At 41.4% G+C, this 26,567-nt stretch overlaps 1 protein-coding gene across 6 annotated transcripts in view; it reads left to right on the forward strand.

Annotated features, from left to right (window-relative positions):
• LOC117270871 (rho-associated protein kinase 2-like) overlaps positions 1–24,834 on the forward strand; it is a 54,190-nt gene extending 29,356 nt beyond the window's left edge. The window contains exons 12-35 of one of the 6 annotated variants that reach the window (XR_013493149.1): positions 485–533; positions 625–760; positions 1,117–1,208; positions 1,448–1,694; positions 3,327–3,433; positions 3,648–3,807; positions 7,210–7,370; positions 8,746–8,930; positions 9,128–9,197; positions 9,420–9,523; positions 10,427–10,613; positions 12,419–12,512; positions 12,790–12,884; positions 13,172–13,360; positions 13,477–13,645; positions 14,729–14,950; positions 15,590–15,657; positions 15,772–15,860; positions 17,129–17,207; positions 17,357–17,624; positions 19,733–20,015; positions 21,938–22,019; positions 22,238–22,348; positions 24,187–24,834. Coding sequence is in view for 5 of the 6 variants with exons in the window: in XM_078173865.1 (XP_078029991.1) it covers positions 485–533; positions 625–760; positions 1,117–1,208; positions 1,448–1,694; positions 3,327–3,433; positions 3,648–3,807; positions 7,210–7,370; positions 8,746–8,930; positions 9,128–9,197; positions 9,420–9,523; positions 10,427–10,613; positions 12,419–12,512; positions 12,790–12,884; positions 13,172–13,360; positions 13,477–13,645; positions 14,729–14,950; positions 15,590–15,657; positions 15,772–15,860; positions 17,129–17,207; positions 17,357–17,624; positions 19,733–20,015; positions 22,238–22,322 (3,139 nt within the window). In the remaining variant the exon portion in view is untranslated. The remainder of the gene's footprint in view (positions 1–484; positions 534–624; positions 761–1,116; positions 1,209–1,447; positions 1,695–3,326; positions 3,434–3,647; positions 3,808–7,209; positions 7,371–8,745; positions 8,931–9,127; positions 9,198–9,419; positions 9,524–10,426; positions 10,614–12,418; positions 12,513–12,789; positions 12,885–13,171; positions 13,361–13,476; positions 13,646–14,728; positions 14,951–15,589; positions 15,658–15,771; positions 15,861–17,128; positions 17,208–17,356; positions 17,625–19,732; positions 20,016–21,937; positions 22,020–22,237; positions 22,349–24,186) is intronic. The other 5 variants (XM_078173866.1, XM_078173865.1, XM_078173867.1 and 2 more) reach the window with 5 other exon arrangements.
• Positions 24,835–26,567: the final 1,733 nt, after the last annotated feature.

The raw sequence follows: 26,567 nt of genomic DNA on the forward strand, positions 1-26,567 counted from the left end.
GTTGTCATGTTTTTTGCATTGCACAACTGTCAGAGAAACATGCTGGCATCAATAAAAGGCACTGATAGCCCTGAAGGCATAAGATTCCAAAGGATTGGACAATGTGGAAACAGTTCTCGATTTTCATCCCTTTTTGTGCGTGTAGCATGTTTGTATTGATGAAAACCACATTCATTTTGAAACACTGGTGTATTTAAGAATGCAGAACACATCATCACTGCAAAGACTGGAATTCATTTTGTATGATATCAGTTGTATAAGTCAGGAAATGTGTTTGATAGCTTTGCACAACAGGAAATGAAATCCATTCCTACAAAGTTGACGTTTTCAGAGTTTCTGATGATGGTAGAAGTTAAAAAGAAAAGCACTTCAGCACTGTCCATCAGTTAAGTAAAGGAAGAATCGGTTGCTGATCTGGTGTCTGTGTCTGCTGCCTCTTAATTCGATGATTTTTGTCTGCAATCAAACTCTTCTTTTTCCCCAGAAATGCCACCAACCGTTTAGACAAGCTGGTCAAAGAATTAGACAAGGAGGTAAGACCATTTCCACCATGTACCTGATGTGATGTGATAAAGTCAGTAGTTCATTCCACTCAGCATTCATTGTGATTTCCTCTCTGATCAGATGAGCAGCAGGCAGAAAGTGGAGGCCTCGCTGAGGCAGCTGGAGATGGAGCGAGCTCTGCTGCAGCACCAGAGCGCCGAGAACCTGCGCAAGGTGGAGATTGAAACTGACAGAAAACGCGGCCTGGAGAACGAATGTAAGCACCTGGGGAATATCCTATCCAAACATTAGGCTTGAGACTCCTGAATAAGAGTATATAAATGCATTTTAACTCTTTAAATGTTTAGATTTCATCACACGCACAGAAATAAGCTGACAGTATATTTATGTAGGTCTCAAGTTGTTTTCATTATCATATATTTTATTTGCAAAATTGTCCTTACGTGTCAGACTGCCTATTAAACCCATTAACCACAAGGATGTCTGGGAGCTCTCGAGCACTGTTTATGCCACAGTATATATTCTATATGGTTGTACATGCTGGCTATCAGTGGGTGGATGTGTTATATCACACAATGCGTTAACTCTTTTACTTGTGCGTGTTCTCGTTAGTGAACAACCTGAGGGACCAGCTAGAGGATCTTAGGAAGAGGAACCAGAATTCCCAGATCTCCAATGAGAAGAACGTCCAGCTGCAGAAACAAGTGAGAGGAATCTTTTTTAATTTCAACTCTCTTGATGTTTCTCTATGTTGCTTCGCTGTAGTATTTGTACTTATGTAAATCAAACATGCTAATTTGATAATCCATATTCAAGCAACTGTGAATGCTGTTTTCATTATTCCCCTTCTTTCCCCTCGTTAAATCCCTTTTAATTTTGCTGCTGCGCTGACCCAGTTTAGCCTGCAGGGAAAAGTTTCATCCTGTCTGTTTCTCATCTGCAGCTCGAGGAGGCCAACGCCGTGCTGCAGGCTGAGCAGGAGGCGGCAGTGCGGCTGAAGAAGAGTCAGGCGGAGGCGCAGAAACAGGCTCAGAGCCTGGAGGTCAGCCTCAGGGAGATGCAGGAAAAGTGCAGCCAGCTTGAAAACAGCAAGATGGAGCTGGAGAAGCAACTGATGGGGCTGCAGGCCGAGCTGGAGGAGGAGAGAAGAGACCGTAACCTCGGGAAAGAAACTATTACTGACCTGCAGGGTGAGACGTGGCTGTCGATTACTCATTGGACAAGGATTGAAATAAGCTATTCCAAGTAGATTAAAAGCAAGACTATCAGTGTTGAGAGAAGAAATACAGTCAGGTCCATAATTATTTGGACAATGATACAGTTGTCGCCATTTTGCCTCTGTACACCACCACAATGGGTTTTAAATGAAACAATGAATACCTGCTTAAAGTGCAGACTCTCAGATTTCATTTAAGGCTTTTTTCAAAAATGTAGTATGAACCGTGTAGGAATGACAACCATTTCTTCACACAGTCCCCCGACTTTAAGGGCTCATAAGTATTTGGACAAACTAACATAATCATCAATTAAACAGTCAGTTTTAATACTTGGTTGCAAATCCTTTACAGTCAATGACTGCCTGAAGTGTTGGACACATAGGCATCATCAGATGCTGGGTTTCTTCCCTGGTGATGCTCTGCCAGCCCTTTACTGCAGCCGTCTGCACTTCCTGCTTGTGTTTTGGGTGTTTTGCCCTCAGTTTTGGCTTCAGCAAGAGAAACGCATGCTCAATTGGATTCAGGTCAGATGATATGACTTGGCCATCACAGAACATTCCACTTCTTTGCCTTAAACATGTCTTTGGTTGCTTTTGCAATATGCTTCAGGTCAATGTCCATCTGCACTGTGAAGCATCATCCAATGAGTTTTGAAGCATTTAGTTGAATCTGAGCAGATAATGGTGCCCCAAACACTTCAGCTTTCATCCTGCTGTCTGAAGTATTTGTTAAAAGTTGAGAAAATGTCTGAAAGATATTAAATGTTCAAGTCTCACTTTAATATTCTGTTTATATGCATTTAGCCTGCACACAGTGGTTTGAATAAACCATATGCAGAAGAAAAGCACTGTTCAGATACAGCTGTTAAATTTTTATTCAGCAATCAACACCTTAGCATCCAGCCAGCCCTTATTTACAAGCCTTTTATATTGCAAACATGAATGTGTCTATTAAAATGTTATAAGGTTAGCAAAGTTAGATTGTACCAAAACAAAAAGATGAATTCGCTGCCATAACTGCAGGTAACCATCAAACTGTGATCTTCATGGGCTCATTCAGTAAACATCTCGTCAGTAGCAGGAAAAAAGCATTACACAACTTGGAGCAGGAGGTTGGACATGGTTATTAGATGTGAATCGTTTTTTGGATCAGTCCTTGGGAAATATCAGATCATAGGTGGAAACATCTGTTCAAAAGGCTGCGAGTGAAGCAAGAGGCTGTGAAAGCCAGAGCCGGACCAGAGCCAGCACCTCTTGTGAGACGCTGTTTGGAAACTTAAACGTGCTGAGTCCGTGCAGAGAGGCCAGTGGCTGAGGTCAGAGGGGACGTAGTCAAACAAAAGTGTTGCCTGTTTGCTGCAACGCCTCATGCTTTTTCTTTTTTCCTGGTAAAACTCTTCATGTGGGCGGAGGGAAAATAAACATAAACTGTGTTGTTTTTCGTATATTAGAGGCTGAATGTGTGCAGCAGCATTATGTAATGTCTCACCTAGGATCAGGTCTGTTTAAAACTGAACCATTCAGGTGCATTTTTTTGTAGTTTTACATTCGCTGCATGTCCTGCAAGTTCTCCTATAGTCTCCCTGTTCTCATCTCTCCACCTCAGGACGTATCTCTGGCCTGGAAGAAGAGGTGAAAGAGGTGAAGGCATCTCTGTCCAAGGTCAAGACTGAAAAGAAGCATCTGCATGAGAAGATAAATGAGCTCGAGAAGGTTTGTAGTCATTTCAGTTTGCTTATTCCCAATGTGAATTTACAGTTAAGGCTAGCCCAAGAGATATCTACCTTCCTTCTAGGTTACAGTGACGTTGTTCCCCAGCATTTTGAAAACTTACCTTGGCTGCTCCCATGCAATACGTTAATTCAGTACGAAACATTCCTATGTGACGATAGCCATTAGAAACCCAATATCCCCTTTGATTCTACAGGCGAAGAGCAACCAAGAGATCGACTTGACGTTCAAGCTGAAGTCGCTCCAGCAGAGTCTGGAGCAGGAGGAGGCAGAACACAAGGCCACCAAAGCCAAGCTGGCAGATAAAAACCACATCTACCAGTCCATCGAGGAGGCGAAATCAGAGGCCTTAAAAGGTGAGGAGCTGGAGGGAGAGCAAAAGTGTCAAAGATGACTATTGGATTGATGAAACACCATCGTTAATGCTTGGTGGTAGGATGTTTTGTTGTATCTCTCACCGCTAACTTTTTTCACTACGTCAACGACTAACGGATCTATATAACGGTTCTGGCTTTGTTTCTTGACTTTTCCAGCTCTGCTTTATGTTTTCATGTTGTCAGTCCGTACAGAGATACGTCTGTGTGTATGTACGTGTCAGGCTATCTCAAGAACGCCTCAGAGGAATTTCTTCAAATTTGGCACCAATGCCAACTTGGATTCAACAATGAACTGATTAGATTTTGGTGGTCAGAGGTCAAGGTCACTGTGACACTGCATCTATCTGATTCTTGTAAATGCAATATTTCAAAAATGCCATCAAATTTGGCACAAACATCCACTTGACTGCAAGGATGAACTCATTTTAGTGGTCAAACGATATGCCACCGATATGCCGATATACAGTTTTGTTTTCCTTAACTGCGCTGTTTTGCTCCTGGCGTGCCTCTTACTGCCTGCACGTACCACTCTAGGCTCTTAAAGGCAAACTCAAGATCTACCTTTTTACCCTGGCTTTTAATGGAGCTCTCCTTTATTTTTATTTTATTTTTTTTTTATTTTGTATTTATGATTATTGTGTTTTTTTTTTTTATTTATTAATCTGTTTTTATTTAGCTGGCATATTCTTCAACTTCGTTACTGTTAGTTACTTAATTACTGTTAATTTTGTGTCAACTACCATTTTTACAGCAGACATACAGTACAGGCCAAAAGTTTGGACACACCTTCTCATTCAATGCGTTTTCTTTATTTTCATGACTATTTACATTGTAGATTCTCACTGAAGGCATCAAAACTATGAATGAACACATGTGGAGTTATGTACTTAACAAAAAAAGGTGAAATAACTGAAAACATGTTTTATATTCTAGTTTCTTCAAAATAGCCACCCTTTGCTCTGATTACTGCTTTGCACACTCTTGGCATTCTCTCCATGAGCTTCAAGAGGTAGTCACCTGAAATGGTTTCCACTTCACAGGTGTGCCTTATCAGGGTTAATTAGTGGAATTTCTTGCTTTATCAATGGGGTTGGGACCATCAGTTGTGTTGTGCAGAAGTCAGGTTAATACACAGCCGACAGCCCTATTGGACAACTGTTAAAATTCATATTATGGCAAGAACCAATCAGCTAACTAAAGAAAAACCAGTGGCCATCATTACTTTAAGAAATGAAGGTCAGTCAGTCCGGAAAATTGCAAAAACTTTAAATGTGTCCCCAAGTGGAGTCGCAAAAACCATCAAGAGTCACCTCTGCTTCTGAGGATAAGTTCATCCGAGTCACCAGCCTCAGAAATGGCAAGTTAACAGCAGCTCAGATCAGAGACCAGATGAATGCCACACAGAGTTCTAGCAGCAGACCCATCTCTAGAACAACTGTTAAGAGGAGACTGCGCCAATCAGGCCTTCATGGTCAAATAGCTGCTAGGAAACCACTGCTAAGGAGAGGCAACAAGCAGAAGAGATTTGTTTGGGCCAAGAAACACAAGGAATGGACATTAGACCAGTGGAAATCTGTGCTTTGGTCTGATGAGTCCAAATTTGAGATCTTTGGTTCCAACCGCCGTGTCTTTGTGAGACGCAGAAAAGGTGAACGGATGGATTCCACATGCCTGGTTCCCACTGTGAAGCATGGAGGAGGAGGTGTGATGGTGTGGGGGTGTTTTGCTGGTGACACTGTTGGGGATTTATTCAAAATTGAAGGCACACTGAACCAGCATGGCTACCACAGCATCCTGCAGCGACATGCCATCCCATCCGGTTTGCGTTTAGTTGGACAATCATTTATTTTTCAACAGGACAATGACCCCAAACACACCTCCAGGCTGTGTAAGGGCTATTTGACCAAGAAGGAGAGTGATGGAGTGCTGCGGCAGATGACCTGGCCTCCACAGTCACCGGACCTGAACCCAATCGAGATGGTTTGGGGTGAGCTGGACCGCAGAGTGAAGGCAAAGGGGCCAACAAGTGCTAAACACCTCTGGGAACTCCTTCAAGACTGTTGGAAAACCATTTCAGGTGACTACCTCTTGAAGCTCATGGAGAGAATGCCAAGAGTGTGCAAAGCAGTTATCAGAGCAAAGGGTGGCTACTTTGAAGAAACTAGAATATAAAACATGTTTTCAGTTATTTCACCTTTTTTTGTTAAGTACATAACTCCACATGTGTTCATTCATAGTTTTGATGCCTTCAGTGAGAATCTACAATGTAAATAGTCATGAAAATAAAGAAAACGCATTGAATGAGAAGGTGTGTCCAAACTTTTGGCCTGTACTGTATATCGGATGTAAATACCAGCTATCGGTATCTCTCTTTCGTAATAATCGGTATCGGCATCGGCTCTGAAAAAAAACATATCGGTCGATCCCTCGTCAAACGTTACTGTGACCTCATAGAAACGTTTTGGGCCATAACTCAAGGATTCATTTGCTAATGATGACAAAGTTTCACACAAATATGTAATAGATTAAAATGATGTAGTGATGACATTTTATATCCAAAAGGTCAAAGGTCAGCTTCCCTGTGACATCATAATGTTCTGCAGAAAGCTGGCCATTACTCAGCCTCACAACTCAGGAACAGAAGGGGAGACATTTGGAATTGGTGACTCTAATGTTGGGTGTCCACCTTGAAACTGTCATGACTGTGTAGATCTTGGATGATGCCAGGTTGTAGATGTGTGTGAAGCATCCACATTTAAGACCATTCTGTGCAGCAACATTTGAAGTATTCTTTAACAGTCATGGCTACATATGAGTCTGGACAGACATGGATGTAAACTGAAACTGCAGCTTGACTGGTTCGCAGAGGCAAACAACCACATGGCTTTAATTCTAGTTTCTGTTCCTCCTCTTTCCAGTCCGTCTCCTTCCACCACTTATCCACGCTTAGCCTCTAGTAAATCAAAATTCACATCGCAGTCTGACTTTTTACGCAGTCACAGCTGTGTGTTAATGAAGTGTTTCACAGCTTTGAATACAGCTCAGTCAGTGGCAATCAAGGACCGGAGCGATCTATTTAATAAACTGTATCTTACATTAACACAAATATTGAGATAAAAAAACAAAAGAGCACAAGTATTATCTATTATGGGGGCCTGATTGATGGAGTAGACCTTGGACAAACTGCAGTTCTTGAAAGGAAACTTACTGGCCGGCCTTCAACAAACAATGTTTTACTGTGGTTGTGTCTTCGGGCACCTGGCCATTTATCTGGCGCTCCTAGCAGGTTGAGTCAAAGGCAGAAATTGTTTTGTCAATACTGTGATATTGAGCGCAGGATAAATTACCCTCCTGATCGTTTCCCTGGTTGTTTCGTTGCAGAGATGGAGAGCACCCTGCAGGAGGAGCGTAGCCAGAAGCTGCAGGTGGAGGGAAAGCTGCTGCAACAGGAGAAGGACCTGTCCATGCTGGAGCGCGACTACAAGCAGGCGCAGCACAAACTGGAGGAGCTGCAGGCACAGAAGGCCAAACTTTCTGAGGAGGTGCGTCTCTCTCTTTATTAATAAATCGCTTGATAGACAATTATAAATTATTATATATTGATAAATGTGCAGGCTCTAAGTCTCTGAAATGGTATTATTCAGGCCTTGACCAACGCTTAGCTGAGCCTAGTCAGGTTTGATAGTTGGTTTGTTTTTTCCATCTTCTATTTATTTCAGAAAAGTGAACAATCGATAAGTAGCAACGACCAAGGGCTGAACATACAAACATAACAGTACACTGAGGGTCATATCAAATCTCCACATCCCTTCCCTCCACCCCAGACAGTCCAGTATTGATCACCACGTCAAGTTTTCAAAGCAAAAAAAAAATTTAAAACAGAAACCAAATGTCGTGAAAAATTTCACCACAGGCCTGTTTTTTTTGTTGAGTTGATCTTCAAGGTAAAAAATGTGATATTCGGTTTATGAACAGCTTAAAAGTTGGAGGAGATTTGTTTTTATCAAAGGAGAAGTATGTATGTCTTAGCAAAATATGTTCTAGTAATAGATACTAATTTTTATTGAATTGAAAATCGGTCGTATCGTTTACTAAATAGGATCAAGGGTTTAAATCAAATTCTATTTCCAAAACTGATTTAGTGAAGTCGTGAATCGACTCTAGAAAGTTGTCAGCAGATCGCATCACTAAAACAGATGCATAAACATTCCGTCTTTCGTTTTGTATCTAGGACAGTTTGAAGGAATGAATGAATGAATTGATTACTTTATTTCAAGCAAAACATCATCACAATATTTCAAACTTATTTACAGCTATTAATAAACATACAAACAGTCTTACATATTAAATATACAAATCTTATCTCAACCAAGCCCCAGATAAATAAATATTTACTTGTAAATGAGGAATATTTTCTTTCATAAATGTTTCGTTGGGTAATTTTATCTAAAACCATCCTAAGATCTTTTCCCCAGATATTTAATTTAGTTATAAAAGATGAATAACCTTCTCTGGGTAGAATATCATAAAATTTGCAGAATTTACCTTTAATTATAATGGAGGACATTAATATTTCCTGTTTTTCAGATAATCCAGACCTAAAATTATTTTCTTTGACAAGTGGTTGTACAACATTCCAAATTTGTAGCCATTTAAAAAATACCTATTTTAAAAACATGCCAAACAGCAGGTTATTTTCTTCACTATGAATATTTGCAGCTTTTCCTTTTCACATTTCAAGTCTTTTTAACCGATGTTCAGACAAAATATGCCATAAAAATGACACGTTGGGCATTTGTCCTCATTTCTAGACTTTTAATAGACTATTTGATTGTTTGTAATGTAAATTATCACCAGTTTGTTTTGCAGCTTGTGTGCCACCACTGAACATGCTTGTGTGCATGTGTGTTTGTGCAGGTAAAGAGCCTGGGCTTGCGTCTGGAGCAGGAGGTCCACAAGCGCAGCCTGAGTCAGAGCGATCTGAAAATGCAGAACCAGCAGGTGTCGGTGCTTCGCACCTCCGAGAAACAGCTCAAACAGGAGCTCAACCACCTGCTGGACATGAAGCAGGTCCTGGAGAAACAGAACCAGGAGCTCCGCAGGTCAGTCACACATAAATCACATAATAAGCATAATGCATACTGAGCATAAACACATAATGCAGCTGAGTTTGCTGTAACGTTGTTGGCAAATGGTTGTTGAGACTCTGATTCATCGTATCTGGTTTGAGGAAAGTGCTTTGGCTCTGGTGGTTATTTGGCCAGCAGCAGTGATTGACAGATTGTTGGTCCTGTTCCAGGGAGAAACAGGAGGCTGGTGACCAGCTGAAGGAGCTGAAGGACCAACTGGAGGCTGAGCAGTATTTCACAGTAAGTCTTAACAACAATTTTTCTTCTTTTGTGTACCTTGTTTACAAGCAGTCGTGACTGCCAAACAATATAACAGCCCTCAGCAGAGACAACATAATATTGTCAGACTAGTAAAATAAACTCTCAATCTCTCCACAATGAGAGGGTCAAATGTTTATATTCCACCTGCGTCCAGAATCTGTGATAGAAATTAACTGAATCCTAAACTGTTTTTGTCCTTAGACCCTTTACAAGACACAGATTCGTGAGTTGAAGGACGAGCGAGATGAGAGGAATAAGCTGTACAAAGAGCTGCAGCAGCGACTGGCAGAATATCAGGAGGAGAGGTAACCAGCTCAAACACTGCAGCAGTAAAATGACCTGATATTTCTGCTCTGTTGTAAACAGCACACACATCAGAGGGTCTACAATTTGAACAATTAAACGGCACCTATAGGGCATTTTACCAGCTATCGTTATTGGAGGAACTTGCCTAGTGGCTGATGGCTGCGCAGCCTCGAGGACATACCTCACCGACCACAGCTGAATATGGGAGGGCAGAAATAAGGAGCTGATCTTCTAGTGTTTCAATTATAAAACAACATGTAGGTTCCATTCTAAAAATGTACACATGGAAAAAAGCCAAAAATGGCATGCGCCAAAAAATATTCAACAGTTTCTGCAATCAGGCTTCCATCTCACAATCTGCGAAAATGAGGCGCGGCTCTTGATGCATTGGATGTGCTGAATGTGCATATTAAGGCAGTACAGGAGGAGGCGCACATTAATAATCCTCCAGGACTGTAACATGCACATGTTTAGCGTGAAATTCATAGGTTGAGTTTTTAGAGTTAAATGTCAGTGGCAGTGAAGCATTCGCAGGATAATACCACAAAGATAACATCTATCTGTTTTTTAAGAAGGTAACAGACTTTCCAGATTAGTGTTATTTGCCTTCTGTCAGCCAAAATGGAGGACTTGACCTTTAACTGAATGAGTGGAGCAGATTAGCAGCGTTCCCAGATGCACTACAGCCAAAGATCACTGAGGATAACAAGTTACACTCTGATCCAGTGTAACTCTCACTTGGAAAATTGTGCATTGACAAAAAGGTCATTCATAAATGAAAGTCTGTCCACACTACGGCAGAGTGTGTCTGACTGGCATAACAACAGCAGGGGTAGGATTTATCCAGCTGTAGCAATTTGTTAACAAGATAATAAGAGTTCCTTCTCCTGCTCTCTCCACAGGGACTCCCTGACAACCCAGCTGGAGGCCAGTCTGACCAAGGCGGACTCTGAGCAGCTGGCTCGCTCCATCGCTGAGGAGCAGTATTCGGACCTGGAGAAGGAGAAGATCATGAAGGAGCTGGAGATTAAAGACATGATGGCGAGACACAAACAGGAGCTCAGCGACAAGGAGGCCACCATCAGCTCGGTGAGATCAGAGAGTGATTTTTTTTTATTAATTACATCCAGGAAGTTTTTGTTGTTTAAATAACAACCTGGAGTGACGTCACTTTCCTTGTGCTGCTTTCAGACGACTTTCGCAAGTATTTAAACCTTTGAACTTTGAGCAAATTGATGTGATTTCTTTCAAAAACATGGGGGAAAAAGGCAATGAGCAGCTTGGTAAGAAATGTCCCACAAATTGCAAAAAAATTAATAGATAAAGAAAATTATGGGAAAAAAAACCTAGGAAAAAAGAAAGCTTGGCAAAAACTATATTTCTAATTATTATTATTATTATTATTATTATTAATATTATTGCATTTTTAATTTATTTTTACTAATTTCTTTTTTACTAATTTTTTGGTTTTTATTTCTCTTTTTATAATTTTTTGCAATTTTTTTGGGTCATTTCTTCGTTCATTGCTCATTGCCTCCTTCCCATGTCTGTGAAAGAAATTAAGCCAATCTGCTCAGGTGTCACGTATTGCCAAAAAGACAAATGACAGACTAAAAGTAATCAATAAGAACACAGAACAGTACAATACAGAACAGGTCACCAAATACTTGGTTACAGTGATGTATTGTTGACCTTTTTTGAATCATTCTTTGTTATTTACATGTTCCTGTTCCAAAAATTAACTGAAATAATAAAATCTATCAAAAAACTTTTCTATGGATGTCAGTTTAAGGCCCACGACGGAGGACAAAATGTGACCTGCAACAGTGTGGCTTGTTGATTTTAGCCTAACTCAGGGGTAGGCAACCTGTGGCTCTTTCGCCCTTCTCCAGCGGCTCCCTGTGGCTTTGGCAAAAAATTATAAAGAAATTATTAATGGCTATTTCTTAACATTTTGATTTCAATTTTTCATTGTCATAGTCCTTGAGTGATTCTTACATTCGGTATTGTAAAAATGTGTAGCCTCTTCAGAGTTTAAAAAAAAAAAAAAAAGCTTTTACATTTCATCAACTAAATGTTCATCAGACGGCCTATCACCTTTTACTTTAAATTTTGCTGAACCTTAATAGCAATGGCTTGTCTTGGACCTAGCTATGGACTCCAGATCGAAAAAAGTCTTGGAGGAGAGTCGAGAATTAAACAGTGTGTGGGCATATTCGTTTGCTTTTACAGCCAACCCTGCTAAGTTAAAGTACCAAACAATCATAAATAGCCCACTGCGGAGTAGCTGCCTTGTAAAACATATCAGTAAAGGCATATTTAGACCTATTAGTAATGTTAATGGGTGAATTTAAACTTACTGTTACCTTCATTACAAGGCTCAAACATGTTTTGCGGCTCCAGGCAGATTATTTGAGAGCTTTTTTGGCCAAAAATGGCTCTTTTGACAGTAAAGGTTGCTGACCCCTGGCCTAGCTGATTGCTGGAAATGCCTTTTGCTCCATGACTTTGTGGAGGAATTGCAGCCCGCCCCAGTTGGTTAAGAGGAGTTTGCAGTCAGTGATGGAATAAAACATTTTTTTTAACATTTGCGAATCACCACAACCGTGAGAGGTCCATGAGCACACAGTCATCAATGTGCACACAAAATATGAGGCTGATCCTGGTCCAGTAGTGTTCGAGATATGCTGCAGACACAGATACACACATTTAGACACACACGACCAAATGCATGATCCCCTCCTAAAAATCTACTAATGTAGTACATTGTCTCTTTCTTATTTCTTCTTCCAGTTCTTATTAATGTTAAGCATTTGGTGTTTTTAAATGTGCCGTTTAGTTATCTTGCTTGTTTCTTTGACACTCACATCACCTCTACCCTGACGTCCCCACAGCTGGAGGAGTCCAACCGCACTCTGACGGTAGATGTGGCTAACCTGGCCAGCGAGAAAGAGGAGCTCAACAACCAGCTGAAAGACATGCAGCAACGTGAGTGTCATTTGGAGCTAAGGAGCGCCACAAAAAGAGAACTCATTACTACTGGAACGACATTTCCCTCAGTCCTGGAAAATGTGTTAAAAAACCATCTGACATATCTGGATGATTTATAGGGAGAGGGCTGTAAAAATGTCATGAAAAGTAGCCATTAATCTCTTCATCAGGGGAGCAAGTGTCTGCAGATCGGCAGAATACTGGTCTTCAGACTTGTAATTTATGGATTACTTCTGTAAAACTTATGTTAAGTATGTATCTGTTATTTATACAGAGTTCCAGAAAGCCAAGGAGGAGGAGAAGCACATGAACTCGCTCAAACTGTCCTTTGAAAAGCAGCTGCAGAATGAAAGGACACTAAAAATTCAGGTGTGTGTCTGGGCGCCTACACAGGTCTGGAAGGCCTGGGATATTTTCTATAGTCTCCTACTTTTACCGTCTGACTTTTTACGACTGTTATGTCACATCATTTGTTGTTAAGAATAATGTTCAGCTGCAGGCTTTGTGTTGAACTCGGGGCAAAATCACTGAGATCTGAAACAAGTTTTTAAAATATCTATCTCGCAGCAACTTTGATTTTCCTGCAGACCTTCCTGAGTTCACAATAATCACAAGTAAATCTCTGAAAAGCTTTATTGCTGCGTTTTTACTTCCAGGCTGTCAACAAGCTGGCCGAGGTGATGAACAGGAGGGAGACGGTGCGAGGAGGCCACCGAGGCACCGGCACCGAGGTGCACAGGAAGGAGAAGGAGAACAGGAAGCTGCAGCTGGAGCTGAGAGCAGAGAAGGAGAAGCTAAACAGCACCATCATCAAATACCAGAGAGAGATGATGGATATGCAGGCGGTCAGTACACCGAACAAATAGCATGAATATAAACATGTTATCAGTTCTTATGCAAATTACAAACAAGAGTAAACACTCTGAACTGCAGTTAAAGTCTGCTTGTGTCTGTTATTTAGCTGATAGCAGAAGAGAACCAGGTGCGTCTGGAGCTTCAGATGGCGTTGGACAGCAAAGACAGCGATATCGAGCAGCTGCGTTGCCAGATCTCTTCCCTCAGCGTTCACTCTCTGGACTCCACCAGCATCAGCAGTGGAAACGACCTGGACATGGGTGACGGATACCCAGGTAGGCAAACAAAGGAGTCTTCATCTCACACCCATCCTCCTATGATTTGGCACCCACATGTACAAAGAACAAAAATTCAAACGCAACTCTTTTGTTTCTGGGGGGGAAAAAAAATATGAGTTCAAATTATCAAAAGGCTTAGTTTGCTCAAATTTTGTTCACCAATTTGTTTACATGTGTGTTAGTGAGAACTTTGCTGATATAATCCATCCACCTGACAGGTGTGGCATATCAAGATGCTGATTAAACAGCATCATTACTACGCAGGTGTGCCTTGGGCTGATCACAATAAAAGGCCACTCTAAAATGTGCAGTTTGATCACACAGCACAATGCCACGACGTCAAGTTTCGAGGGAGCTTGCCATCAGCATGCTGACAGCAGGAACGTCCACCAGAGCTGTCTCATATGTCTTTACTGAGAAGTTGGCAGTACATCCAACCAGCTCAGGATCTCCACATCCAGCTTCTTCTAACCAGCCAGATGACCCTGCAGTTGAAGATGACCTCAGATGATCTTGCAGGTGAAGAAGCTGGATGTGGAGGTCCAGGGCTGGCTCACTAGGCTGGTTGGATGTACTGCCAAATTCTCAGAAATGGCAATGGAGACGGCTTATGGTCGTGAAATGAGCATTTAATTCACAGGCAAAACGAAACATTTCAAAGTAGCCTTTTATTGTGACTAGCCGAAGACACACCTGTGTAATAATCCTCCATGTTGATATGCCAGACCTGTCAGGTGGATGGGTTATGGATAATGTTGGCAAAGTGTTCACTAACACACTTTAAACAAATTTGGATATGAAAATTGAAAGAAAAGTCTTTTGTATGCATTGAAAAAGTCAGAGATTTTTTCATTTCAGCTCAAAAGTGCTGCATTTATATTGTTGTTTAGTGTACATTCAAAGAGTCAAATAGACTTCCTGCATTCCACTTCCTGCAGCCCCTCTTCCTGAGTTCTCCCTGTTTCCTTTGTTTTGACGTTGAGTCTCTTCCAGGCCAATTGTTGCTGACCTTTTCCTCTTTATGCCTCTTCCTCCCCCACCTCCTTTCACCTTAACCTCTCTTTTCGGGGTCCGGCACAGTGCGCATTACTCAGTCTCACACCTCCGAATCAATGTCCTTCACCTACCAGCGCACACACAAATCTGTGCGCATTGACACACGACCCAACCTTCACTCTGCCCACTCTCTCTTCGATTCTGACTCTGACAACGACAATGAAGAAGAATATGACGGGCAGGTGGAGCAGGGCCACCGTCCCCTGGCCCTCACCTACGAACAGCCCCCTGAGGCTGAACCTGCAGGTGACCCTGCATGGCAGTGCAAACCTGGGATGGGGATACAATGACCCAGCAATGTTACACTGGTTTAAAATTTGACTTTTTTCCTAAATTAATTAATACGTGAAAGAAATACCCCCAACCCTGGTTCAGTCCTGCAAAGTTTCAACTAATCCCTTTACCCTTGACTCTGTCTCTGCTGTGCTTTAATCCTTTTTAATATTAACCGGACATCTGAATACTCACAGCTTGATGACGGCCTGCTTTGCTCAAATTTATTCCACTGCAAAAGATGTGGACATTTCTCCAAGAGTGAAGTTTGTGTGTGGAGTTTTTCCTGAGCCTAGAACAAAAAGCTTTCCACTTGAGCTTATTTTTCCTCACCAGACACCGTGTTGTGTGCTGCAGATTCCCTATAATCCGCACAGCTCCCACTGAATAATCTGCTGCTGAGACCAAGTGGCAAAGCTTCCTGCCACTTGCCCTTTGGTTTTAACGAGGAATCATTTCCTCTCCCAAGTGATGAGGGCTGTTTAAAGAAAATGCTGCCATTTGGAAATGTCAAGGTGTTCTTTCAAGTGGTTCACACGATTGAAGGCAGTTCTCCTCTTTGTGTTAACATCTTCCTGTTTTTTTTTTGTTTTTTTTTTCTCTGCAAATTAGACTCCAGGCTGGAGGGCTGGATTTCAGTTCCTAACAAGAAAGAAAAGCGGTTTGGCTGGGAAAAAAAAGTAATGTATCCACCGCTATATTTCATATACACATCTGTTTTCTTAGCAAATACCACTACCGTTTAGTCATATCCCGCTCTAATCGTTCGGCCCTTGTTGCCTTTTCCTTTAAAGTATATAGTTGTGAGCAGTAAGAAGATCCTGTTCTACAACAGCGAGCAGGACCGAGAGCAGGCCAACCCTTTCATGACCCTGGACATTGAGTAAGTCATTTAAAGCGGGGTTTGAACATGTAATACCAAACATTTCTTATGATGGTAAAATGCATTTATAGAGAACTTAACAGAACTGAGGTCGTACTTGGGCACAGAAGTGCTTTGAGCTAAATGCTAACATCATCATAAATTAACATGGTAGCAGCGCTAGCATCACTAACATCATCATAAACAGACATGCTAGCATGCTAAGCGCAGGAGTGCTTTGAGCTTAATGCTAACATCATCATGCTACATCATCATAAACAGACATGCTAGCATGCTAAGCACAGGAGTGCTTTGAGCTTAATGTTAGTCTCGCCACCAGACATTCAGAGATCTCCGCCTTCTGATAATGCTATCATCATGTTAAACAGACATTATAAACAGAAATGGTAGCAGTGCTAGCATCACTAACATCATCATAAACAGACATGCTAGCATGCTATGCACAGAAGTGCTTTGAGCTTAATGCTAACAACATCATGTTAAACAGACATCATAAATAGACATGCTAGCATGCTAGGCACAGAAATGCTTTGAGCTAAATGCTAACATCATCATTCTAAACAGACATCATCATAAACAGACATGGTAGCAGCGCTACCATCACTAACATCATCATAAACAGACATGCTAGCATGTTAGACACAAAAGTACTTTGAGCTAAATCCTAATATCAACATGCTAACGTGCTCACAATGTCAGTGGTAACAGAAATCAGTTCCTTGTATTCACCATCTTAGTTGAGCGTGTTAGCATGCTAACATTTGCTAATTAGCACTAAACACAAAGTACTGAGGCTGGTGAGAAAGTCATTACTTTTGGTATTTGAACATAAACCAAAGCATTGGACAAATTTAATATTTAATATTTGACTTCATCCTGAAGGGGACATGAATATTTCTGCCAAATCCATCCAGTAGTTACAGTTCACTGAAAACTAAAAATGTGACCCTCATGGTGGCACTGGAGGAAAAGTCAGAGGACCTGTTGGGGCCTAAGAAGTGGACAGCCATGCTGCTAGTGTGGCTAAAAGCAAAAATAAGATAAAATACAGAATAAGAACAAAAGGCAAACTTTAAAGCAGCAGTAAAAAATAATGACTGTTTAAAAATCAGTAGAATACAATCAGGGTAAAGTCCCTTAAAAGAGGAAACCGACTCATCTAAGTATACATATTCGCTGCTACACATTATGATATTTTTATACCCTTATTAATTGCACTTAATCACCATGGTCTACTCTCAACTATTCTGTCTCTCTCCATCCAACAGTAAGCTGTTTCATGTCCGCCCTGTCACTCAAACTGATGTATACCGTGCAGATGCCAGAGAAATTCCAAGGATATTCCAGGTAATGAGCTAGGACACTTCCTGTTACCGTCTCTTTCTTTCCCCTCTCCCTCCGCTCAGACTGTCAGTATAAATGAGGTTCTCTCAATTCAACTGCCTGCCTTAATAAACCCTCAATAAAACTCCTCTCCCTCTCCTTTCTTTCCAAAGATCCTGTACGCCAACGAAGGCGAGATCAAACGGGATCAGGAGGTCGCAGTTGAGCCTGCGGCATTTGGTGAACGTCCCTCCTACATCAGCCACAAGGGCCACGAGTTCATAATCACTCTGTACCACTTCCCATCCAGCTGCGAGGCCTGCACTCGGCCCCTGTGGCATGTTTTCAAGCCCCCGCCAGCCCTCGAGTGCCGCCGCTGTCGCACCAAGTGCCACAAGGATCACCTGGACAAAAAGGAGGAAGTGATTGTGCCCTGCAAGGGTAAGAACGCTCAGTCAAGAGATGATAGGGAACTTAACCTCTTCTGTGGAGCCAGCATTAAGTTGTACACCACCACGATTCTGCTTGTTTCAGCAGCTGCTGGATTTCCCACTATAGAAACCTATTTTATTAGATATTAAAGGTATACTATGCAGAATATTTCTAAAAAGTAATGTTTAGACTCATACAGAAGAAGCGTGTGGCGATGTATTTATCTGCAGAGTATCTGCCCTCAGCCTGTATTTTCTGATGTTCATCCTATTTTACCATGTTCGGGATGTTTGAGGATGCAGCGCACACTTGAGGTTGGAACTTTATAAGAAAGTTAGCAACCAGGTGCCAGACAATAAGCAGCACACATCAAAGAGGAAGCTACGAAAATTGCAGATACGACGCAGAGAATAACTAAATAAATAAAAAAAAAGCGATGCAAAATGCCAGGAAGATAAAGTGGGCTTTGGCTTTCACTTTTCCTTGTGATTCTGTTTACAAACAGTAGCCTACAATTGCTGCACAGTGTACCTTAAAGAGGGGCAATTAGTAAATCCTCATCAATTAGTCATTGATTTATTTTCTGATTTATTGTTTAGACTGCAAGATGTCAGGAAATAGTAAAGGATGGATGAATGGATGGATGGAAGCTGGAACTAATCATATTTGCCCTTTTTGCTTGAAAAATGACAATGCTAATGATTGTATCATTTTTCAAATTGTTGCCAATTAATGACCTTTTGGTCAAAAAAATAATTGGTAGTTTCAGCTCTATAAATCAGTTACTGCTCATCCTGGCACAGGGTCATGGTAAAGCCTGATTTATGGTCCTGCGGCATACCTACGACGTACCTACGTCGTTGCCGTGACGCCGTTGTGAACCCTTCGATCTTCTCCTTCACTCCATTTCGTCGCGGTGCAATTCATCGCCAGAGCGGTAGGAGGCTGCGTTCCTTTCCTGAATGGTTATCGTCGTCTCTAGTTGATTCTTTGTTTAGCTTCCGGCTTTTCCGGTCACAGAGAAATGAACGCGGAGCACGGACAGACGGCTCCGTCCGTATCCGTATTGAACGTTGAGCATAAATGGGCCTTAATACTGCAACATCTAGATCGCAACAGAAGATGTAGAGATGGTGGGGATGGCGCAATCTGGAAATACGGAACCGGAAATGCGTTGCTACCAAGCAAACCAATCACAGCCCTCTCAGTCTGCGCTGGGTCTGCGTCGCCTCGACGTGTAGTTACATTTTTGGGGAGGTGCACGTCAGGCTACGCCGGGGGCTACAGCGAGCCTTCTGCGTAGCCACGTACCCTACGACGTAGCAACGTCGTTGATTTAACGCAGGACCATAAATCAGGCTTAAAGCTGGAGCCTATCCCAGCTGACACTGGGCAAGAGGCAGGGTACACCCTGGACGGGTCGCCAGACTATCACAGGGCTGACACATAGAGACAGACAACCATCCATGCTCACATTCACACCTACAATCAATACAGAGTCCTCAGTTAACCTAATCTGCATGTCTCTGGATTGTGGGAGGAAGCCGGAGAACCAGGAGAAAACCCACACCCATGAACATATTTTTAATTTAATTACCACTGAGGTGACGTTGAGAGCTTTATGGTCTTCATCAGATAAAACACAACATAGAGACACACCTTCAAAAACATACTCTGCCAGGTCAGGTAACATCACTGGAAACATCACCAAGGTGGTAATTAAATTAAATATATGTTCATGGGAGCATTGTCTAATGTGCCGACTCTTTATTTCTGTCTGTTGCATTATCTCTTGTCCAGCACCTAGTGTTCATCGTCTGAATGTGCATGCTTTTGGACACCTTTTGGCAAAATATTATAAACATTTTTCAGTGTACTTCAGTCCAACACAACACTACCACAATGTGCAGCATGAAATTGCACCATAGTATTTAGCCAGCATACAAGAAAATATAAAACTCAGCATAAATGTAATGCAGTGTTTCTTTTTTTCTGGTCCTTCAGTGTGGCTTGGCTGTTATGTTGGAAAATTACTTGATTTGATTTCTTTGTAAAAACAGCTGTTAAAACCACAGAACTCTTGTTTCTAATCTGATTTAAATCCCTTCCTTTCACAGTAAACTATGACATGTCCACCGCCAAAGAGCTGCTTCTGCTGGCCAACTCCAAGGAGGACCAGCAGCGCTGGGTCAGTAACCTCCTGAAACGCATCCCGAGGAAACACCCGACGTTGAGTCCTCCCGCAGCAATACAAAACAGCCTTCCTGAAGCAACAGCGCGCTCGTCTCCACAAGCCTCTCCGCGGCCTTCACCCAGGGGGTCACCTCATATGTCGGCGAGACATCGCGGAGCCATCAAGGTCCAGCCCAGCAGACAGCAACAGCCGTCAGGGAAGCCCAGGTGAGGACGGGGAAGATTTTACCGCACACAGGAGATTTTTGACTTTTTTGTTTCTGCAATGACTGTTTACACATGATATAACCATCTTATTCAAAGGTCAGAGTCACTGTTTGTTATTTTATAAAGTTTCAAACTCAGTGTGCAAAGATGATTGACACATGTGAGGTTGTATTTGTTTTTAGACATGTGACACTTTCGGAGGAAAAGAACGGACTTAGTGTGCAAAGGACTTTAATCTGCAGCTCACTTTTGTTTGGCCCCATTCCTGTCATTGTCACAAGAGAACTTAATTTACTGTAAACTATGGGACAAAAAAAAAAAATCAGGGTAAAATACTAAAAATATGAGCTAATCTTAAAAAAAAAAAAAAAGGATTATTTTTTCTGTAAATTTTGGTTTAAAATTTAGTTATTCAGTTATTTGCAGGTAAAAGAGGCCAAAAGTGGTGGCTGACACGGGATTTCTTGATTTAAACAGGATGCCTGAATCATTTGCACAGTGCTGTATACAACATTAATGCTCCAACATGGGTGTGCACGCATCTGCGAGCTACGTAGTCAGCCTGTGCTCTGAGTGCACGTTAATACTTTATATAATAACCTGCATGAACCTTTGTAAGAATGCAGAACAGAAATCATGAATTAGTTTAATTTGATGAAAATGAAAAGTTGGACTGAGTGGCAAAGTGTGGGCTGGTTTTATTTCTAAAAATCAAAGACTGGATAGTACACCAGTATAAAGGCATACAGATTATATTGACAATGTTTTCCTTTTATTTGTATATTTGGTCTCACACCTGCATACGTGGATGCTGATAGTCTGCTTGTAAGCCAGTGTGGGCATCTATAGCCCTGATTCCACCAAACACTTTCAGTATGGTACCTTTGGAACCAAAAGTAACCCCTCAGACATGGTACCTAGACCCTAGGGTTTCCACCACAAACAGTACTCTTAAAAGTGGACAAGGTTGTTGTCACTCGCTGCTCCGTCCAGCACTCACTGTATTTCCCTTATTATCGGTGACAGAGATGGAAGTCTGCACCTCGTTTATCGTCCACAGAAAGAGGCTGCACGCCGACATTTTCAGAACAAACAAAAAAGGCCGCAGTGAGAGTCAGCAAAACATCCTTTATTTTTATAGTTATAGTTTACTAATGTAAAACTTGCCACAGTACGAACAGTGGTTAAAAAAACAGCCACAACTCAGCCCTTAGCAGAGTGACCGTCCTCTATTGACCAATCAGACTGCAGAGTTCACAGCTCCACCGTTTAGTACCAGATCTGTGTGCCAGGTACCCCAACAGAGGGGGGACCAAAAATGGGAACGGTACAGAACGGTTCCATCGGTACCATCCACAACTTTTCACAGTGGAAACAGAATAAAAAACGTACCAAACTGAACCGAACTGCTCAGTGGGAACAGGGCTTATGATGTAAGATACTAGATTTGTCTTGTTGGGCCATAATTTAGTCTATCTAAATGTCATTGAATTTTAGCACTGTTTAGTTTCAATATAATGTTATGATGGTTAATTTGTTAACGTATCAGCAGTCATTTAAAAGTCATCTGAAAATCTGAAGGGAAGTCTCGTCGCTAAAGATCCAAGTGTAAAATTAACCTGTTGGTTAATCCTGGCATTAAAGCAAAAATTAGGTCAATAAACAACTTTTTAGGTTGTGGTTTAACTAGTATATCCAAAAAGTGAGGAAATGACCCAATATGAGCCAATGAGAAGGTGCATGAGGCATTCAACACAGGAGAGACCTTGTGTTTTTGGGGATTCCCGTCAGTAACCACCTAGTTGAGTAAGAAACCAGTATGGTAGTCACTAACTGTAACTGTCTTGTTTTCTGTGATTGATTAAGACATCAGTTGTCAAAGTTTGGTCTTAGCCACGACCTAACTGGCTCTCATCCCTCAGCACTGGCCCCATGCTCCGTATCATCCTCCACTGACCTCTGACCCCGACCCCACCATTCTAACGTCTCTCATGCTGGGAGACTGTAAGTAGAAGAGCTTGTTGCACCTGCCCGCCATCCAAAACGCTGTGCTGTGTGTCCAGTAACACCCCCCTCATCATAACAAGCAGGACTGAGCCGCTCACTAAACTACTCACAGCTCTACACTGCCCCCTGCTGAGTCTGGCATGTATTGCCCCAGCAGATCATGAAGCACTAAAGGCTTCTTACCCCTCAATGAACCTCCGTACTTACTGTTTCAGATTGCTTGAGTTTGGCCTGAAAGACTGGAGTTGGCCATTGGATGATGACGATAATGATGATGATGATGATGATATGTTCTTCTGAAGGAAGTGAAAGAGGGGGGACAGAGGGTAACTGCACCTCTGCATGTGTGTTTGCAGTTAACAGGAGGCCTTAATGTGGCCAGAGGCATGTTTTTGTGTGATTTCTAAATTTGCAGTTGAGTGTGAAGACATGAACTTGATGTTTGGACTTCATCCTTGTTACAAGAATAGTTTTATGGTTTGGGGGAATTGGCTTGCTGCACATGCTTAGTGCACAAAAAGCAGACTGATTTGGCAGTAATAATTTTTGCAAGAAGTAGAATATTAAGGCAGTAGTTATCTGCTGAGAATATTTTTCATAGCATGTTAGTCTGTAGGTAAATTTTGCTGCTCTTCAGGTTACTGCACTGCGTACAACTTGAGTCAGTTGGGAGCTAGCTAAAGGAGCCGCTCATTTGGGGATTACTGCTTGTAACACCGTCCTGACCAGGCTCCCAGGATGTGCGGCAGGCGTTGAACTCAATTTTAGTTGTGGCTTAACAGTGGAATTACAACTCCCATGTCTGTCATGTGATGCCATTGGGCCCAAAAAGGCTCTTTCCCCAAAGAAAAATCAGTGGATACATTTTTTTAGTGTTACAACTGCCACAGAGTAACTCGTTCCATCCGTTCAGTCCAATAACATTTGGAAATAGAAGAGAGCCACAAGATTAAATCATTTTATCCTCATTCAAGTTAGCGCTAGTGCACTTGCTCTATGACGCAGAAGCAGCGCAGATCATCTGGATGATTTCATATGTGGTAGTTTGGTTTTTGGATTCATGCACCACTAAGCAACTTTCACAAGGATGAACGAGGTCCTGCCTCCAGAGCTGTATCCAGTTCTCTTTATACATCAATGGTCCTGACCCAGCAGTATTGCTGTGTAAACACTGTGCCCACCTTTCAGTCTCCCCTCAGGTCACTCCAGTGAGTAAGTGGCTCAGTTTTAAGCCGCAAACCCCCTTTAGCATTGTTAGCTACTGTTAGCACTGTTAGCAGTGCTAGTGGTGCTAACATAGTTAAGAGTGCTAATGGGGTTTTGCAGATCAAAATGGAGCCATTTACTCACAGGAGTGAGATGGGAGTAGACACAAGGGTGACTACCATGTTTCCACAACAACGGCATCCCACCACCTGGACGACATCACCAGTGGTAATCACAAATAAGCAGCACTGCAAGCTAGCTTAGCTCCCACCTTACCAGGATGGTGCTCAGTGCAAAGTGGCCAAGGCCAACCAGTGGAGACTTTAGGTTTGGCAGTGGGCACCATGTTTCCAGTTGCTAATGCGGCTAGCAGTCTGTCTGTCAGCAAAGCCAACAAAAAATTAAATAAAAGGCAAGACATTTAACGTTAGCTTACATTACATAACATTAAAATTTCACCACTTCTAAATGGATATCACTCTGAAATGCAGCTGTGAATATGGAGCTGCAGCCAGTTAGCTTAGCTTAGCATTAACACTAGCAACTGGGGAAACAGCTAGCCTGGCTCTGTCTGAAAGTACAAAATCAACAAAATCAGCCCACTAGCACTTCTATATGAGACATTGTTAAAAAAAAAAAGCAATTTAAAAAAACAGTATAATATCCAGAATACCTTTGGGTAGAGCCAGGCTAGCTGCAAACATTAGAGTTTGTACTGTATATGTAGGTACTTGTATATCTGAAAATGGACTTCAAATTTCACTCCTTGTGAACATGCAGACCAAGATTATTCCCATATCTGTCTGCTTTTTATGCATTTCACTCGTGCATTGTGTGGCTTGTGAATAGCTTCCTGGTTTAATATGTGTGGATTTTGTGTGGGTGTGCCTTTGAAGTGCAGCCATTCTGTTGGTAGCATCCCAGGTTTTCACATAATTTTCTTTCTCTCTTTTCACAGTTAACCCTGGCTGATCAAAGATGTGTGTTTTCATCTTTGTGGATTAATGACCGCAGTCTGGACGCAGTGCCTACATGTGTCATTTCTTCAGGGAAGTAGACTGAAAAAGAAAAAAAAAAAAAACATTAATCATGGAGAGAAACATTCACAGAAACTGGCTGTCGTCATGAGAACTGAGGCTGCCTTTGTCGTTGTAACAAGAGGAAGAAAATGAGTATTCATATTAGAGTGAGATTTTAACTAAAGGGGAAAAAAAAAAGGTCAACATTCGGTGATTAAAACTGCCTTATTTTATAACCGTCATGACAAAAACGTGGACATTTTATTCTGTGAGGTGCAGTGACTCACATGGATTTGTCTTTGTGAGGTGTTAGGCATGTGTGTGAACATTTGTATATAGGATTAAGAGATCTGTCTGTGTATTGTAACACAGGAGGTGTAGCTCATAGAATATGATTGTTTTATTTTTATGGATATAAGTCAGCAGCACATTATGCAGTACATGCTTGTCTTGTAAATGAATACAGTTTTCATTACACAAAGTAGATCAATTAAACCATGAAACAGAATAATGTGAATTGAATAGGAACAATGTGTTATCTCCTCGACATTCATGGCTAATTCAAATAAATTCTGTTACCCTGAAAATGAATATTTCATTTTATATTAATTGGTTATCATCACTTGGGAAGGATTTGTCAACCCTATCACCAGAACAGATGTTGGCATTGTTCATTTGTGCAAACCTCAGATACGAAACTTGGTACATCATTTCAGTATTACAATACAGTGTGCACTATCTCTTGTATGTCTAACATAATTAATTGATACCTCATTAACAATTCAGGTACAGTGCAACAAATTAAACAAGTAAGCGATAATGTAAAGTGAGCAGATCTCTGAGCGGGAATCACTCTTAAACGGGATTTAAACTTGTGGAGCAGACCCTACGCACGTTGCCTACACCGTTTTTTTTTTTTGTTGTTTTTTTTTTACCATTTCCCTTAGTGGAAAGCTTTTATTTACTTTTAGTTTCACAGATAAGAAATGGCAAATTGCAAAGACAGTAAAGCCTCCACAAAATAGCATTTTAAGTCTTGTGTGTGATTTATACTTAGAGATTTATCCTGGCTTCATATGAACAGAGGAAGTATTCGCTCATCGCTAGGCTAATTTATACAATGTAAAATGCCATAGGCTGGTGCTAATAACATTAGCATGTTATATTTGTTTGGAAAACGTGTTTAGTATAAGACAGTTGTTTTGTCAGTGAACCTTGTGAGTCGTAATGGAGCCGAATTTTTTAACATTACCTTTGTTAATGTTGCTGTCTTCCCTGGTTTCATGTGAGTAAAGGAAAAGTTTGCTAGCTGCTAGGCTAATTTATACAATGTAAAATAAAGGCTTGTGCACATAACATTAGCATGTTATATTTGTTTGCAAAACGTGTTTAGTATAAGACAGTTTTGTCAGTGAACCTTGTGAGTGGTAATGCAGTCGAACTTTGTAACATTACTTTTGTTAATATTGTTGTTGTCCCTGGATTCATGTAAGTAGAGGAAAAGTTTGCCAGCTGCTAGGCTAATGTATACATTTAAAAATGCCATAGGCTTGTGCTAATAACGTTAGCATGCTATATTTGTGGGGAAAATGTGTCCAGATAAAGACAAGTGTTTGTCTGTGAATGCTGAGAGTTATAGTGAAGCTGATTTGTGTACTTGAGTTTGAAACTGTCGCTATTAAGCCATGTTGTGTGTTTTAGGTGTGTTTTGAATCAACTTAACTTTACAGCACTTCACAGAAACCTCACTGTCAACTAGTGTACTGGAGGTGTAAGTGCAGAGTGACACAGACACACCACCGCACAAGTATAAATGCTCACAACGGCATGGGCGACGTGCGTAGGCTACGATGTAAGGTCTGCCGCACAAGTATAAATTCCTGCTTAATTGTTGTTGAAATATGAAATATAAGCAAAATTAACAATACCAGAAAGATAACTGATACAGTTAGTTCTAGCAGTGGTTCCTAACTGGTCCAGATTTCTCCTTAGTCATTAGTTCAAGGTCCACACAGTTTATATATTCAGTGTCATACTTGCATTTGGCCGTGTTGTTGGGCTAGTTTGCTGTCTCTGTCATGTAGCTGTCCAGTCGTCGCTCACTCTTCAGCAGAAAATTACATTTCAAAGTAGCTTCTCTGTGCAGGAAATTCACTGTCCTTCAAAAAAAAAGTGTGTTTTTTACAAAGCTGACACGTTGGCGAGTCACTTGAGGTCCATTCAGGTTGGACCTGCGACCCACCGAGTTATTGCATCTCAGCGATATTATAAACAGAGATGTTGTAGGAATATTGTAGTGATCCTTGAGAGGTGTTACAGA

The sequence above is a fragment of the Epinephelus lanceolatus genome, chromosome 13 (assembly GCF_041903045.1).
Source record: "Epinephelus lanceolatus isolate andai-2023 chromosome 13, ASM4190304v1, whole genome shotgun sequence".
Lineage (NCBI taxonomy): Eukaryota > Metazoa > Chordata > Actinopteri > Perciformes > Serranidae > Epinephelus > Epinephelus lanceolatus.